This window comes from Lampris incognitus, chromosome 6 (assembly GCF_029633865.1).
Source record: "Lampris incognitus isolate fLamInc1 chromosome 6, fLamInc1.hap2, whole genome shotgun sequence".
NCBI lineage: Eukaryota > Metazoa > Chordata > Actinopteri > Lampriformes > Lampridae > Lampris > Lampris incognitus.
In genome coordinates this window covers 41,755,673-41,771,332 of record NC_079216.1, presented here as the reverse complement: position 1 = coordinate 41,771,332, position 15,660 = coordinate 41,755,673, and the positions used below count along the sequence as shown (strand labels likewise).

Here is a 15,660-nt window from a genome sequence, read left to right as displayed (position 1 = left end):
ACCTAATCGTAAATTATAGCTTACCTGTTTCAATGCAAACACTTTTGCCTTGCTTGGGGGGAACAGATCTCGATGGGGAAACAGAGTTCGATACAACACTGCAGCATGCTCCACCGAATGAATGCCCGTCTGAGGTTCACTCTTGTTTTACTTTGGTTTCTATCTTATCCTCCTCAGTCGACGGGGTTCTCTCTCTCTTGCCAGGTAGTTTCCACTGTCAATTCGGTTGTTCTACTGTTCGCCATTTCTGCTACTGGGGATAGCTACCGGGGAAAATAAAAGCGCTATCCTCTTCCTATTTTGGTTCCCCAATGGTTGATGTATTTCCTTTGTGCCACAAATCGAGCCTTCATTTTCCCATGAGATTGTACCCGGTAGTAGACAGAATTGTATAGTGAAAGCGAGGCTTATAGGGAACCAATCTAAATGCTGATGTCATTATTCTATAGCCATTACACTGTGCAATCAACATTTACTTCATAATGATAAGTTAAAGCAAAAGTGTTGTCTACTGCCGCTTTATTTCTCATATGAAACCTTTCAAAGCAACGCAGTGTAAGGTACAGTACATGACCAAGACTCAGTGACCCAGGCAGAGACAGAGTTCATACTGTAATCCAACCATCATATCAAGTGTGCCCTCCTGAAGTAAGACACCCTACTAAAAAGGTGTGGTAAACGCAGGAAAATGTTGGTCCATGAAAAGATGGCTTTACACATTAAAGTCAAATACTCGCTTACATTTCATTTTAAATTTGCTCCAGTGTTTAAAACATCCATCCATCCACTATCCGAATCACTTATCCTGCTCTCAAGGTCACGGAGATGCTGGAGCCTATCCCAGCAGTCATTGGGCAGCAGGTGGGGAGACACCCTGGACAGGCCATCACACAGGGCCCACACACACACACACACACACACACACACACACACACACACACACACACACACACACATTCATACCTAGAGGCAATTTAGTACGGCCGATTCAACTGACCTACATGTCTTTGGACTGTGGGAGGAAACCGGAGCCCCCAGAGGAAACCCACGCAGACACAGGGAGAACATGCAAACTCCACACAGAGGACGACCTAGGGTGACCCCCAACGTTGGACTACCCCGGGGCTCGAACCCAGGACCTTCTTGCTGTGAGGTCACCACGCTAACCACTGCGCCACCGTGCCACCCAAGGTGGCATGGTGTTTAAAACAGCTTAAAGCTATATTTTTTCAAATACCCAAACTTACCAAGCACACATTCCTGTTCAGAAAAGTTAAAGCAATGTGACCAACTGAAAGGTAAATAATTTCAATTGAAATAGTTGGTGTGGGTATGCAGCATGGAGCATGCATACCAGCAGAATGATTGAAAGAGGAAAAATACTCACAAAATAACCAGTTATTCTTCGTAACATACAACGAGTGAGCCAACTTTAGTGGATGGAGCACGGAAAATTGTCCAGATATAATACGAGCGATGTCACAGCACAAGGAGGGGATGAGATTTTTTTTCTGGCACCACTTGTGATTTCTCCCTCTGCAAATGAGCGTCTAAGTTATTTATTCATAACTAATGTAATTTTCTTAAGTTTTAATCATTTCCTCAGTCATTTAATTTTCTTAAGTTCCTTTAATGGCTGGTGTTACTGCTGACAGGAGGGGAAACGAAAACTTCAAGGACGTCAGTGTCTATTTTGACCAATGAAAACAGGTTGGAGGTGGAGCAAAACCACAAGAATACAGCCAGGGTGAGCAATTTTTCAAACAAGCGACACGTCACTCACCTGATCACTGACACATGGAGCAGGTTAGGACATCGTCTTTGGAAAAAACTGAAACAATCTGATGTGCGCTTGTTCGCATCGCACCCAATTAGGAACTGGTGTAAAAGAGGACACTCCAGAACTAAGGAAAATAAGAACCTCGAAAGTATTGGTACGTTTACTATGTTAAAGTTTTTTCTTCTGATTGATTCCCATTTGTACCATGATAGGCAGCTGTGGCAGGGACGTGGTTTTGATATGTTTATGGAGGTGCGTATAAGTAGGAGTGGCTCATCTGGGGCCTTTCCTACAAAACGTGTTCAACATAGTCAGGGTTCCTGGCTAAGTATCAGATTCACAAAACCTAACAAACTCCATCACAGTTAACTGGCATCACAACACACATGTCACACATAGGAGTGTGACGTTTGCTGCAAACGGCCATCAAGAGGTCTCAGGGTCCTTGTTTCCTAGCAGAGGAGCAAGAAATAATAACATAGAAACATGCAGAATAGCGTATAAATCAATAACCATGAAATGCAACACCATCGCTGCTGCCAAGACTGAGGACATGAGCTGAGGAAAACTGCTGACTGTGTAATTTCATGTTTCATTATCACTGCACTATTATTTAAGGAACAGTGATTATAATAAATTCATAAATGTATTATCTTCACTTGCCATAACAAGTGCACTATATGGTCAAATGTATGTGGACACCCCTTCTAATGAGTGGGTTTGGTTATTTCAGCCACATCAATTGCTGGTAGATGAATAATATCAAGCATACAACCATGCAGTCTCCACAGACAAACATTGGCAGTAGAATGGGTTGTACTGAGGTGCTCAATGACTTTCAGTGTGGCTCTGTCATAGGATGCCACCTTTCAAACAAGTCAGTTGGCCAAATTTCCACCCTGCTAGATCTGCTCTGGTTAACTGTAAGTCTGTTATTGTGAAGTGGAAACATCTAGGAGCAACAACAGCTTGGCCGTGAAGCGGCAGATCACACAAGCTCACAGAATGGGACCGCTGAGTGCTGAAGCGCATAGTGTGTTAAAGTCGTCAGTTCTCAGTTGTAAGAATCACTACCAAGTTCCAAACTGCCCCTGGAAGCAATGTCAGCACAAGAACTGTTTGTCAGGAGCTTCATGAAACGGGTTCCCATGGCCGAGCACTGCACACAGGCCTAAGATTATCATGCACAATGCCAAGCGTTGGCTGGCCCATACAATGAATGAATACAATGATATTTTAGAGAATTGTGTGCTTTGAAAGTTGAGGCATCAGTTTAGGGTAGATCCTTTCCTGTTTCAGCATGATAAAAAAAACCCATGCACAAAGCGAGGTCCATAAAGACATGGTTTGCTAAGTTTGGTGTGGAAGAACTTGACTGGCCTGCACCAGTGGTGGATCTAGAGATTTTTTCCTGGGGTGGCAAAGGGGTGGCAAGACTGTGTCCCAGAGGTGGCAGCTACCACCCCTTGCCACCCTGTAGATCCGTGCCTGTGAGGGGGAGGGGGATTCTAAATCAGCGACTTCTGTTTGAGATGAGTTTGGCGCGGGTCTCATTGACCTTCACCATGCATGTACATAAAATATACTTTAAAAACATATTATCTGATTTATAAATGGGGTGGCAACAGGGGTGGCAAGACTGTGTCCCAGAGGTGGCAGCTGCCACCCTTTGCCACCCTGTAGATCCGCCCCTGGCCTGCACAGAGCCCTGACCTCAACCCCATCCAACACCTTTGGGATGAATTGGAACGTCAACTGTCAGGCACTGATGCTGGGGAGAAGCCCCAACATCAGTGCCCAACCTCATTAAAGCTCTTGTGGCTGAACAGGAGTGAATCTCCACAGCCATGTTCCAAAATCTAGTGGAAAGCCTCCCCAGATGAGTGGAGGCTGTTGTAGCTGCAAAGGGCAAATCATATTAATCGCATAGCTTTAGAAGCACATATGGGTGTGATGTTCGGCTGCCCGCATGCATTTGGCTATGTAGTGTACTTTGCATCGATGGTTTGTAGGCTAAGTTAATTTTTCTTCGTTATTCTATAGCTGCAATCCAAGTGGTGTGAATAGATCTTGGATGCAGATCAAGATTAAATCTGAAAATATCATAGAAAGTAGTAAGTTGTTGCCATGCCATGGTGTTTTGATTGTACTGTAAAACAAAATAAGAACTGATATGATTTGGGGCAGGTGGCACGGTGGTGCAGTGGTTAGCGCAGTCGCCTCACAGCAAGAAGGTCCTGGGTTCAAGCCCCAGGGTAGTCCAACCTTGGGGGTCATCCCGGGTCGTCCTCTGTGTGGAGTTTGCACGTTTTCCCTATGTCTGTGTGGGTTTCCTCCGGGTGCTCCAGTTTCCTCCCACAATACAAAGACATGTAGGTCAGGTGAATCGGCCGTACTAAATAGCCCCTAGGTGTGTGTGTGTGTGTGTGTGTGTGTGTGTGTGTGTGTGTGTGTGTGTGTGTGTGTGTGTGTGTGTGTGTGTGTGTGTGTGTGTGTGTGTGTGTGTGTCCGGCGGCCTGTCCAGGATGTCTCCCCGCCTGCTGCCTAATGACTGCTTGGATAGGCTCCAGCACCCTGAGAGCAGGATAAGCGGTTTGGATAATGGATGGATGGATAATTTTCAGCAAACTGGAAAAAGTGAACCAGAAAGTACAGGAGGGTGTCCTCTGCTGGAATATGCTCCAGCAGAGGAGTTGGCCCTCTCTAAAAATGAAGTGCGTTCTATCATGGATGGGGTCCAGGAAGTCGTGTGCTCTGACCCTGCTGCTGGCAACTCCGAGCAAACCTCTTTAATATAGGGTATATGAGTTTGTGCTTAACGACTGTGATACAAGTACATATGGCTGAGTCTATTTCTCTTTTGCAGTTTTGAAGGAAATTCTAAAATTATTGGAACCAGCACACACAATCATGAAGCCTCACACAGAGGTATCAAAGCAAGCATTGTGCAAGAATCACAAGCTTTTATGGGTTATATAATGAATACACTACCATGTTTTCTTCTTAGGGGGAAGACAATGATGATGAGACATTGTGTGCTCTAATGGAGTTGCAGAAGTAAATGCATCCTTTTGCATTTGACATAGCAGATATTTTTGTGTCAACACATATTGCCAGATGAGGTGACTGCCTCCTTCACTCTTATGTAAATTCTAGGAAGATTCAAATTCTCTACACCCCCCTGAACCTATAATACAATAACTTCTATACAGGGTAATCATCACATATTCATGTGTCTATAAAAGCCCATTTATTTAAGGTGTGTTTGGTAGGCCACAATATAATTTATAACCAGTGAATTATTTTCTCAGGTACAAACAGACTCTGTTAGGGCCCTGTACGTATAGACACAAGAGTTAGGCTGCAAACTGAAGGAGCTCCAATAAAGACTCTTGAATTGGGGGCATCTGGGTAGCGTAGCAGTGCCTACCAACAAGGGAATCCTTCGGTTCGAATCCTTGTGTTATCTCCAGCTTGGTTGGGCATCCCTAAAGACACAATTGGCTGTGTCTGTGGGTGGGAAACCGGATTGTGGGTATGTGTCCTGGTCGCTGCACTAGCACCTCCTCTGGTTGGTCGGGGCGCCTGTTCAGGGGGGAGGGGGAACTGGGGGGAATAGCGTGATCCTCCCATGCGCTATGTCCCCCTGGCGAAACTCCTCACTGTCAGGTGAAAAGAAGCGGCTGGCAACTCCACATGTATCGGAGGAGGCATGTGGTAGACTGCAGCCCTCCCCGGATCAGCAGAGGGGTGGAGCAGCAACCGGGATGGCTCGGAGGAGTGGGGTAATTGGCCAAGTACAATTGGGGGGAAAAAAGGGGAAAAATCCGCATAAAAAAAAAACCTCAAATTGGAAATAAGTTTGGAATATGAAAAGAATGGACTAGCTATATGCCTATTAGACAATTTAATTTTTTTTATCTAGAGTATGTTTTGTAAGCATTGACGTGTCCTTTTTGCTTTTTTCTGGCAGCGAGAAAAGCAATAAATATTTTAGTCTCACAATTTCCTTTTTATAGTGATATTTCTCATGTGGCAAAAATGTGTGGTAATGGCATCTCTTACAGCGCTGAGAGTTGATTGGTCCGAGATCTGCTTATGAGCGTGATCCTGAACTTAAGCTGTCCCACAGCAGGTTAGGTGTGTACTATAACTTAATGTGACAATGTACCCCGGTAAACAGTGATCCACTTTTGTCAGCTATAAAATCCAGCGTTGGATCAAACTAAGATTGAAATTAAAAAAAACTACACAAGAAATCCTGCTATGTGAGATAGGCCCCTGTAAACACCTGTAAACAATATTTACCTCTGTTTATCAATGTGTGTGAGTTGGACAGGCTAAGTTGGGGAAGTCCAAACATCTTGTCAAATGACACTCTGAAGTATGTATGTTTGTTCCAGATGACTGTTGACTGCTTTACTGCTGTAAAAGGGGTTACTAAAGGTACTGTACTGTTCCTGAAAAGGGAATCCAATTTAATGTGTGCTAGCTGTTGTGCTTGATAAAGCTTGCTACTTTGAAGTTGCTTCAAGAGTGTCTTTCCTCCTCAAAGTGCCTGAACCTTGTCACAGTAACTTTAACATAACTGGGTGTCATCATTGACTCTGAGTTGGATTTTAAATCACATATCAACAATGTTACAAAGGGTGCCTTTTTTCACCTAAAACATATTACTACAATTCGAGCCTACCTCTCCCTGGAAGATGCCAAAAAGGTGGCACATGCTTTTATCTCTTCGTGTCTAGAATATTGCAAAGCACTTCTTACTGGTTTACCCAAAAAAGTATCGATAGGCTGCAACTAGTACAGAACACGGCAGCAAGGGTCGTAACAAAAACCAGGATGAGAGATCACATTACCCCAGTTTTAGCATCTTTACACTGGCTTCCAGTAGCATTGAGAATTGATTTTAAAATTCTTTTACTTGTGTTTGAAGCTCTACATGGTTTAGCACCCTCATACCTATCTGACTGCTTACCGATTATTTTCTGAGCCGCTCTCTTAGATCCTCTGGTGCTGGCCTGCTCAATGTCCCTAGAATGAACTACATAAAGTATGGCGAAGCAGCATTTTGTTTTTATGCACCGACGGCTTGGAATAGACTCCCCCAACAAATAAGCGAAGCAACGTCCATAGATAGTTTTAAGAATCAGCTCAAGACCCATTTTTATGTTCTTGCTTTTAACTAATTCCATTTTATTTCTTTTACTCTTATTTTTTATCTTGTACTATGGTTTCATTTCTTGCCTTGTTTTATGTTTTTTGCCTAGGTCTATGTTTTATTACTTTTAACTTATTTTATCTGTATTGTTGTTGAGTTTTATTGTTTCTCTTGTTTTTAAAGTAAAGCACTTTGAGCTACATTTTATGTATGAAAGGTGCTATACAAATAAGGTTTATTATTATTATTATTATCATTATTATTATTATTATAACAAAAGTAATGCCTTCTTGGTCTGCTATCGACTGCTCAAGGATTGATATCATAAACACATATATTCACCACACTTGGAAGATATTTTAAGATGCTGCTAAAAACAATCCTCCTGCAGTAGTTGTTTCACACTACACTGGCAATGATGTTAGTGGTATCACCTATCAGTTTCAGCAAAGACTCCTATTTCTAAAACTGTTTATGTGTTTGCTTAAAAGTACAACAAAAATAATCTGTTTGTTAGCTTTGACCTGAGAGGTTTGTTTTTTTTATTTTGGTATGGCTGGTCCTTGTTGGCCTTGCTAGTGTATTCAAGACAAAAAAACAAAACAACAACACCAAACACGCTTGATCGATCAAATAGTTAACAGCAATTAACTGAACTTCAATTAATCGTTTACAACCTTAGTTTCCACAAAGAACAAGCAACTTGAATGCAGCTGTTCTTTTTATTCTGTACTGTGCATGCATACAGATGGATGACAAATTAAAGGAAAAACCAATATTAGTAAGGTGTTGAGCCACAATGAGCTGTCAGAACAGCTTCAATGCTCCTTGTCATAGATCCAACAAGTCTGAACTCTACTGGCGGGATGAACACCATTCTTCCAAAATATGTTCCCTCATTTGGTGTTTTAACGATGGTGGTAGAGAGCGCTGTCTAACATGTCGGTCCAAAACCTCCCATAGGTGTTCAACTGGGTTGAGATCTGGTGACTGTGAAGGCCATAGCCTATGATTTGCACCATTTTCATACTCATTAAACCATTCAGTGACCCCGCGTGTGCTGTGGATGGGGGCATTGTCATCCTGGAAGAGACCACTCCCATCAGGATAGAAATGTCTCATCACAGGATAAAAAGTGATCACTCAGAATAACTTAGTATTGCATTGCAGTGATCCTTCCCTCTAAGGGGACAAGTGGACCCAAACCATGCCAGGAAAATACCCCCCACAGCATAACAGCCCCGGACCTGTTCACTGTAGGGGCCAAGCATTCAGGTTATTCCTTTCATTTGTCACCCGTCTGTATATGCTAAACATATAAATGTATGACTATACATGTATGAAGGCTACCCTATGTGTATGCATGTGTGTGTGGTGATGTTTGCGATGGGTATTACCTGATCCAGTTGTATGAGCTGTGGGTAAGCCCCAGGCATCTGAATGGCTATCTTCACTATGTCCTTCTGTTGTGGCATATTGGCACGTCTCGGTACACTGGCTGTGGAAATATAGTAGATGGAAAAGTGTAAAGAAAGTCCCTCCTCTGGTCTGAGCGCTTTCAAATAAGAGGATATCTTAAAATGTAGAAGGATATCTTCAATGCAGAAAGTTGATTTTATGTTGGTTCTTTTTACCCATTTGAAAAAGTATCTGAATTTGGTTTGCTCGAAAAAAAATGTTGGCGGTACCACAAATGCCAAGAGTCTTCCCACAAAACTTAAATCTTTACTGAAATGTGTCCTGAGCAGGCGAAAAAGTAAAGGCTTATAACTATGGTATAATCACTCTACATAAGCGTAGGCATAGGATTCTTCACCATCATAAGGATTAACCACAAAGAAAGTTTATGAAATATAACAGGGAGTTAATGGAATAAGGGATATAATAGGCAGCAATACAGATCCCTCAAATAAAAATTTAATTAACAGCCATAGAGTCAATTCTCAATGACATTGCTATGTACAAATAAAAACATTACCGAACACTAAGCAGCGTTAAACTGAATAACGGTTTGATCGGTTTTTTGTTTTGTTTTTTTTTCTCCCCATTTGTACTTGACCCTTTTAGAGCCTACATAATGAGTACATCGAGTCGTCAGCTGGAGGCAAAACAAAGCCAGAAGCAGTAACGTTAAATACGAATCACGTCCTCAGGCAAGCGTACATCATCTAGCTAACGTTAGCAAACATGTCTTCATGCTGTGTTTTTGGATGACAAAATCGAAGAAGTAATAAACTAAACTTGAATTTTTATTGCATACAAGCTGCCACTCCCAGTCAAAAAGATCGGCGACAACTTTGGTTAAACGCGATAAGATGAAAGGACTGAGGAGATCATCAAAAATGCTCATGTTTGTAGCGCACACTTCATATCAGGTAAGTAAGGTAACGTTAAACTATACTTTTGTCTGCTGTAGGTATGGATATTTGCCTCCAGCTAAGCTCCGCCCACAAAAAAACATCACTACGTTTACTAACAGAAAAGGGGTCTATCATCCGAGCCATCCCGGTCGCTGCTTCACCCCCTCTGCCAATCCGGGGAGGGCTGCAGTCTACCACATGCCTTCTCCGATACATGTGGAGTCACCAGCGGCTTCTTTTCACCTGACAATGAGGAGTTTCACCAGGGGGATGTAGCACATGGGAGGATCACGCTATTCCCCCCAGTTCCCCCTCTTCCCCAAACAGGTGCCCTGACTGACCAGAGGAGGTGCTAGTGCAGCGACCAGGACACATACCCACATCCGGCTTCCCGCCCACAGACATGGCCAATTGTGCCTGTAGAGACGCCCGACCAAGCCAGGGTTACACGGGGATTCGAACCAGCCACCCCCGTGTTGGTAGGCAATGGAATAGACCGCCACACCACCCGGATGCCCCATGGTTTGATCATTTTTGCTAACATAGGGTAAAGCTTCATAATTGGTGGATATCCAAGCTTGCCTATCAGTGCATGCTATGCAGCTCATAATCCAGGCTCTAGTCATCTCTGGGTTAGACAATTCTAACACACTTCTCGCTGGTCTCCAAGCCCGTGCAAGCCAACTGCTGCTGCAAAAAAAAAAAAAAACCCCAGAACAATTAAGCACGCTTGGTTTTCAATCTGACTTCATGCACACAAGTCATGCCTCTCTTTGTATCCTTACACTCATTGGCACCCTGTTGCTGCCCAGGCTTTCCGGGCAGATCCAAAAACTGCACCAACTCATCTGAAAACCCATATTAACATGTATACTTCTGCATGACCTCTTCATTCCACCTCTGGAAGGCTTACTGTCTATGCTCACTTCAAAAGTGACAAGCACAGGTGGGCCCCCCCCCCCCCGGCCCCAAAATGTTGGCATGAACTCCCTCCCGGCTTCCATCACAGCTACATACTCGCTCGCTTCATTCGAGCAAGGCCTAAAAACTTTGTCTCCAAGTGTTTAACTATGACCGTTATATTGATTTGAGGCATTTTTCCAGCTAAGTTGTCATTTGAATCCCCATCCATTACTTATATTACTGCTGGTGATCTATTTAATGCACATTTATACTGTAAGCACTTGACATGCCACTGACTTTTGGCCATGAAATGACTATTATCTAGACTCCATGATACCTGTAGGTGGAGACGCAAATATAGCTACTTGTTGGCTCTCTCAAAGTTGCTTTGGAAAAAAGCGCCAGCTAAATAGAAAAAAAACAAAACAAAAACATGTAAAATGCCAATAAGCAATTTTCACTTTCAAAATGAATATATAGAGCATTAAGTTCCTCTTTCACTGTGTAATTATAGGCGAGTATATAAAGCTGAACGTGCCAAATGCTGGCAGTGCACAGTTTAATATAAAGACCAGCTTATACGTAGAACTCGTAGCCTGCTTCCTCTGTTCTCCCTTTTCCCCAACTACCCTCTTCTCCTCTCTTTACGGCTCTCATTCTGTTATACAGACACAGACGCGTGCGTGCACACACACACACACACACACACACACACACACACACACACACACACACACACTCACTTCCTCCTCAGCCTTCAGATAGTGTTCCCAGAGTATACAGAAGAAGCTCTTGTTGGCTACAACCCCTCCCCTTTTTCTTTTCCCTGCTCCCTCTCTCTCTCTCGACTCAGCACGTGGAAACAACGTCGTTGGATCCAGGCCCTTTTCCTTCTTCTCGAGATAATAATGAAAAGAAAGGGGGAGCTCGTGCCTGCTTGTGCATGGTGTGTGATGTATAAAACCCCTATACAGTCTCACAGAGAGCGCATTTAAAACACTAAAACAAAGCTGCGATTTTATTGCTGATTTTAAAGCAATAGTCCTGTCAAAACGACGACACACCAATACTGTTCTCACCTCTCACCTCTCTGTCTCGCTCCCTGAGACAGGATTTCTATTGATAAAGACTGCCATCAAAGCAACATGCTGACCGAGACTCATAGGGACCAAGACAAACATGGGAGTGTGTATACCAGATCAAAAGGGCCATTTATTGATGTGAAACTGTAGTCCTGCTAATCTCTGATGACCACAGATACAACAAAAAAAGCAAAAGGAAAAACCCAATGACATTAGGTTTGTCTTCGGGTAACAGATGATATGCCAGCTCTGGCTGGCCATGTTTGTCACCAGGATGCAGAGACTGTACTAATGTGTCAAGCGCAACGTGATGCCAAAGGTCAACTTTACTTCTTACCCAACAAATAAAGCAACAGCTGGTAATTCCATGCTAAATACATAATCTTAAAGGGATTTGAGGGAACGCAGATTTTCTCTGGTACAATCGGGAACAGGGGTATGAGTCAGCAAATTCAAGGGCAAACTCCTGGTAATGGCATGTTATAGCTTAGCAATAACAAAGACTGCCTGTGGGCTGCCTTTGTCTGGGTCGAACAACTGTTTGAATGTCTTAGTGTCAAGAAGATTAGACCTGCGTGAAAACATGCAACTGAAACCATCTTCCTTGACAGCGTCCTCCTACCTTCCATTGGTATTACAGCTGCCATTGCAGTCTAGACTTCTTTTTTTCACAACACTGTTACGTGGAATTAAACCAGCCTCTAGAAGAAGGCCCATCTGTGTAAAAGCTTGAGGGGCAACAACTAGGTGTCATATTACTCTTTCGCCTCACCTTCTGATGTCAAAAAAATTAGAGTTGTTTTGAAATTTCAAAATAGCTCCTCTCAGGTATGGAACATGAGTAACTTGTTATAGTCAGTAAGAAGTGTGACTTTTGTATATACTGCACATTGTACCTATACTGGTACTCTCTGTCATGTCCACCTACCTCAGGCATATAGTATGTAAGTAACCTGCTAACATCTATTTCAGCATCTGATATATTCTCTGCACCATTGCACTTTATCACCTCTTATTTCGCCTGTGTAAGTCAATCCTTGTGATGGTTGTGTTGTAGTGTTGTTATTCTATGTTAAATACACTGAAAGAGCCATGAAACTGGAGTCAAATTCCATGTGTGTGCAAACCTAAATGGCCACTAAACATGATTCTGATTCTGATTAAGCGCATGCAACTCCAAAACATTTTTTGGCATCTACAAAAAGGCTGCCAACTTCCAAACTACCATAGAACTGTTTGGGGTTTCTTGAAATAAAGACCTAATTGCTAGTAATAGCATCTATAGAAGACAGACTTTCTACTGATTCTGATTCAGGCCTGGAAGAGACTATACAAGAGAAAGACAGAAGAAGGGCAAACAAAAGATGGATGTCAAATGACCATACCAGGTGTGCAAGAAAGAAATATTAGACCTTGATCAAGACAGCATTTCTCAAAGTTGGGTCCCTGGACTTGTCAGCTCAACAGATTTTCAAAGCTGGAAATTCCACTTGAGCACAGAAGATTTTCAACAGACAGGGTTTTCCCACACCAGGGACAAAGCACTGTTCTTCCTCTATGTTCACGACCTGTCCCTACATGCTACAGGCCTCATGCAAGACTGGGTGGCATTCTGCATGCCTCTGCAATCCAGGAGTGGATAAATCTGTGCTAGCCCTTCAAGTCTCGGTATGTGCCTCCAGCTGCCTCACATGAAACACACTTGCAGTTATTTAAAAGGTATTTTCTGTCAATTCAACATAAACGCTGTTCTAAGACAATTTTACTTGTTTTATTTTCATTTGTTGTTTGCGTAAACAAGTTACACTTTTGTGAAGAACACGAATATCCTGAGACCAGCAGAATAACCATCCATAAGACTAGGCCCATGTTTGACCTCAGCTCTTCGTAACTTTATGTTAACCTGAGATTCAGTCACATAACTTAGCATAGGCAGCTGTTAAGAATAAATCAAGAGGCTATTTTTTTTGTACCCGTTTTCAACTCAGCTATAGCATCTTTGAATATATGCTCATTATCGCCAAGATCTCTGCTGTCCCACCAGTGGGCTAAAATGTTTAGCTGGGGTGAAACAAACGTTTAAATCCAATATTTTGACAGCCTTTGTTGTTAATTCTGAGTTCGATGAGGGCACCATCTGCTGCTCTTCCTCGCAGGACAGGCTGTCGAGATAATGGATTTAAACATTTGTTTCACCTTGGCTAAACATTTTACCCCACCAGCGGGGAATGCAGAGACCTTGGGGATCATGAGCATGCCTTCGAAGATGCAAAAAAAAAAAAATCTTGTGATTTTTTTCTAAATAGCCGTCCATGGTTAACTTCTTTGACCAAATCTCAGCGTGACAGGATACAAAGAGTTGACATCACATATGGGGCTAACACAAGACATGATTGCTATTATCTCTATGTTGCTCTGCATTCTCAATCCGCTACTGCGGCTGTCGTGGCAGCCTTAGGACAAAATGTGTTATCTAATTACTGGGAACAGTAAAGAAAAATGGTGATTTCAATTTCTTTCATTACAGTATACAGGGGGAGTTCATCTCCACTTGCAAAAGCCTAACTAGAGGGAGTGTGTGTTGGTGTCTGTTGGCAAAGTTTCCTAAATGAAGTAGTGACTAATGCTACTGTCTATATTTATGTGTTTGCTTGTGATCACAAGTGAAGTCAGCATAAACACATCTAAGAGTTGACCCACCTCTTTTTCTCCAAACATACAGTATATATATATACCAATTTCCCTTTGATATGTACAGGATATAATGTTTAGTACCGTATAGTAGTTGGCTTAATGACGAAAACCCACATTCACGACAGTTTACTCGCCCTCACAACTGGAACAGCAACACTCTAACAAAGTTTGCTGTACATTACAAAAGTGAGCAAATGACATTCATGAAAAGTGAATTTAAGAAACACGGATAGGGAGAAGAGGATGAAATGAGAGCCATATCCAATGTTCACCTGTGACTGTATTTTACCTAATGAAGCTTTAGTAACACAAGCTGCAAGCAGGCCTTTTGTTAGACACGCCAAGTGCCACAGGCCTCCTTGAATGACCTTGCAAAAGTCATCCCTCTCCCTTTCTAGGGGGGGGGTGTAAAGGGGGAGGCTTTCAAGCTGCCCAGAATTCCTAACCTGACTATCCCCCCCCACACACACACACACACACACACTTTAGTCTGTTGTCATTGGTACCAGCAGGGACTACAGGCCATGGCTTGGGAAACTGCCCCCCTCACTCACACACACACGCACGCACACACACGCACGCAGAAAACAGGAATAAAGCAACAAAAATGCGAAAAAAGAATACAAGTATTTCGCGCGTTCTACTCTTCGCACATGACTGTCAGCAGTACAGTCTAGTAAAGTTATGTCCAGACGACAGTGAATGAGGTCCTTTCAACGTGAACAAAAGTTTAGATAAAACCGGCTGCTGAATGCGCGTAGTAAATGTCTCAGCAAACGTACATTCAGTAAGGCTCGGTCTGGCGTCCACGGCGATAAGCATTCGGTAATGAGAACTGAATCTATTCTCCAAGTTTACAGAGAATTAGGCACGAAGTTTCCAGTGCCAGTGCGAGTCGGCTGCATCGCTTTTCTTCGACCGCGTCCTACCTGTTTTGAAGAGAGAGAGGTTGGGCTACCGTCCTAGCGAATGCGCCGTAGTCGTTTCAAGAAGCATCTGGAAGTACCCCCCCCCCCCAAGTAAACTAGACAATCCTAACTGGACAATAATCTTAGAGAAACACTGGATTTATAAAGTAGACAGCCGGAAAGAGCCCCTTGAAAAGTTCTAAGAAGTGATTGATCACTCAAAGTTCCGGGTTGGTTAGGGGTTGGTCACATGTCGCCCCCTGTAGGAGGACATGTAGCACTGCTGCTACTGCTGACGCCGCGCATGCCTTGCACTTGCTTTCTAAAATTCCAACAGAAAAGTGTTCTTAATTCTAAAATTCCAAAAGAAAAGCATTCTGAATTATAAAATTCCAACAGAAAAGCATTATACATTGTAAAATTCCAGTAGAAGAGCGTTCTAAATTCTAAAGTCCCAACAAAACGCGTTCTAAATGTGAAAATTCCAAAAGAAAAGCATTATAAATTCCAACATTTCAATAAAAACGTATTCTAAATGCTACTGGGTCCCAGTCGACGGTCCCAACTCCAATGAAGCCTATGGAAGAATTACAAAAAACAAACTCCTTTTCCGGCTAAAGAAAATGCATTTAGTTCCTAGGGAAATTTTTGGTTTCTGTATGTCATGGCAGAGGTCCGTATGTCTAGTGTTGTGTTATTGATAATTGTTCAGATGGCAAGATCACATTTTGTTAACTTTTTTTCCCTCAGAGAATGTCTTCTGTCCTCA

The 15,660-nt window shown here is 42.8% G+C and overlaps 1 protein-coding gene across 1 annotated transcript in view; it reads right to left on the bottom strand.

Annotated features, from left to right (window-relative positions):
* Positions 1-15,087, bottom strand: part of elmo3 (engulfment and cell motility 3) — a 34,801-nt gene extending 19,714 nt beyond the window's left edge. Inside the window, exons 1-2 of the mRNA XM_056281830.1 lie at positions 14,913-15,087; positions 8,342-8,442 (exon numbers count right to left, since the gene is read on the bottom strand). Of these exons, the coding sequence (XP_056137805.1) occupies positions 8,342-8,419 (78 nt within the window). The 5' untranslated portion in view covers positions 8,420-8,442; positions 14,913-15,087. The remainder of the gene's footprint in view (positions 1-8,341; positions 8,443-14,912) is intronic.
* Between the last annotated feature and the right edge of the window lie 573 nt (positions 15,088-15,660).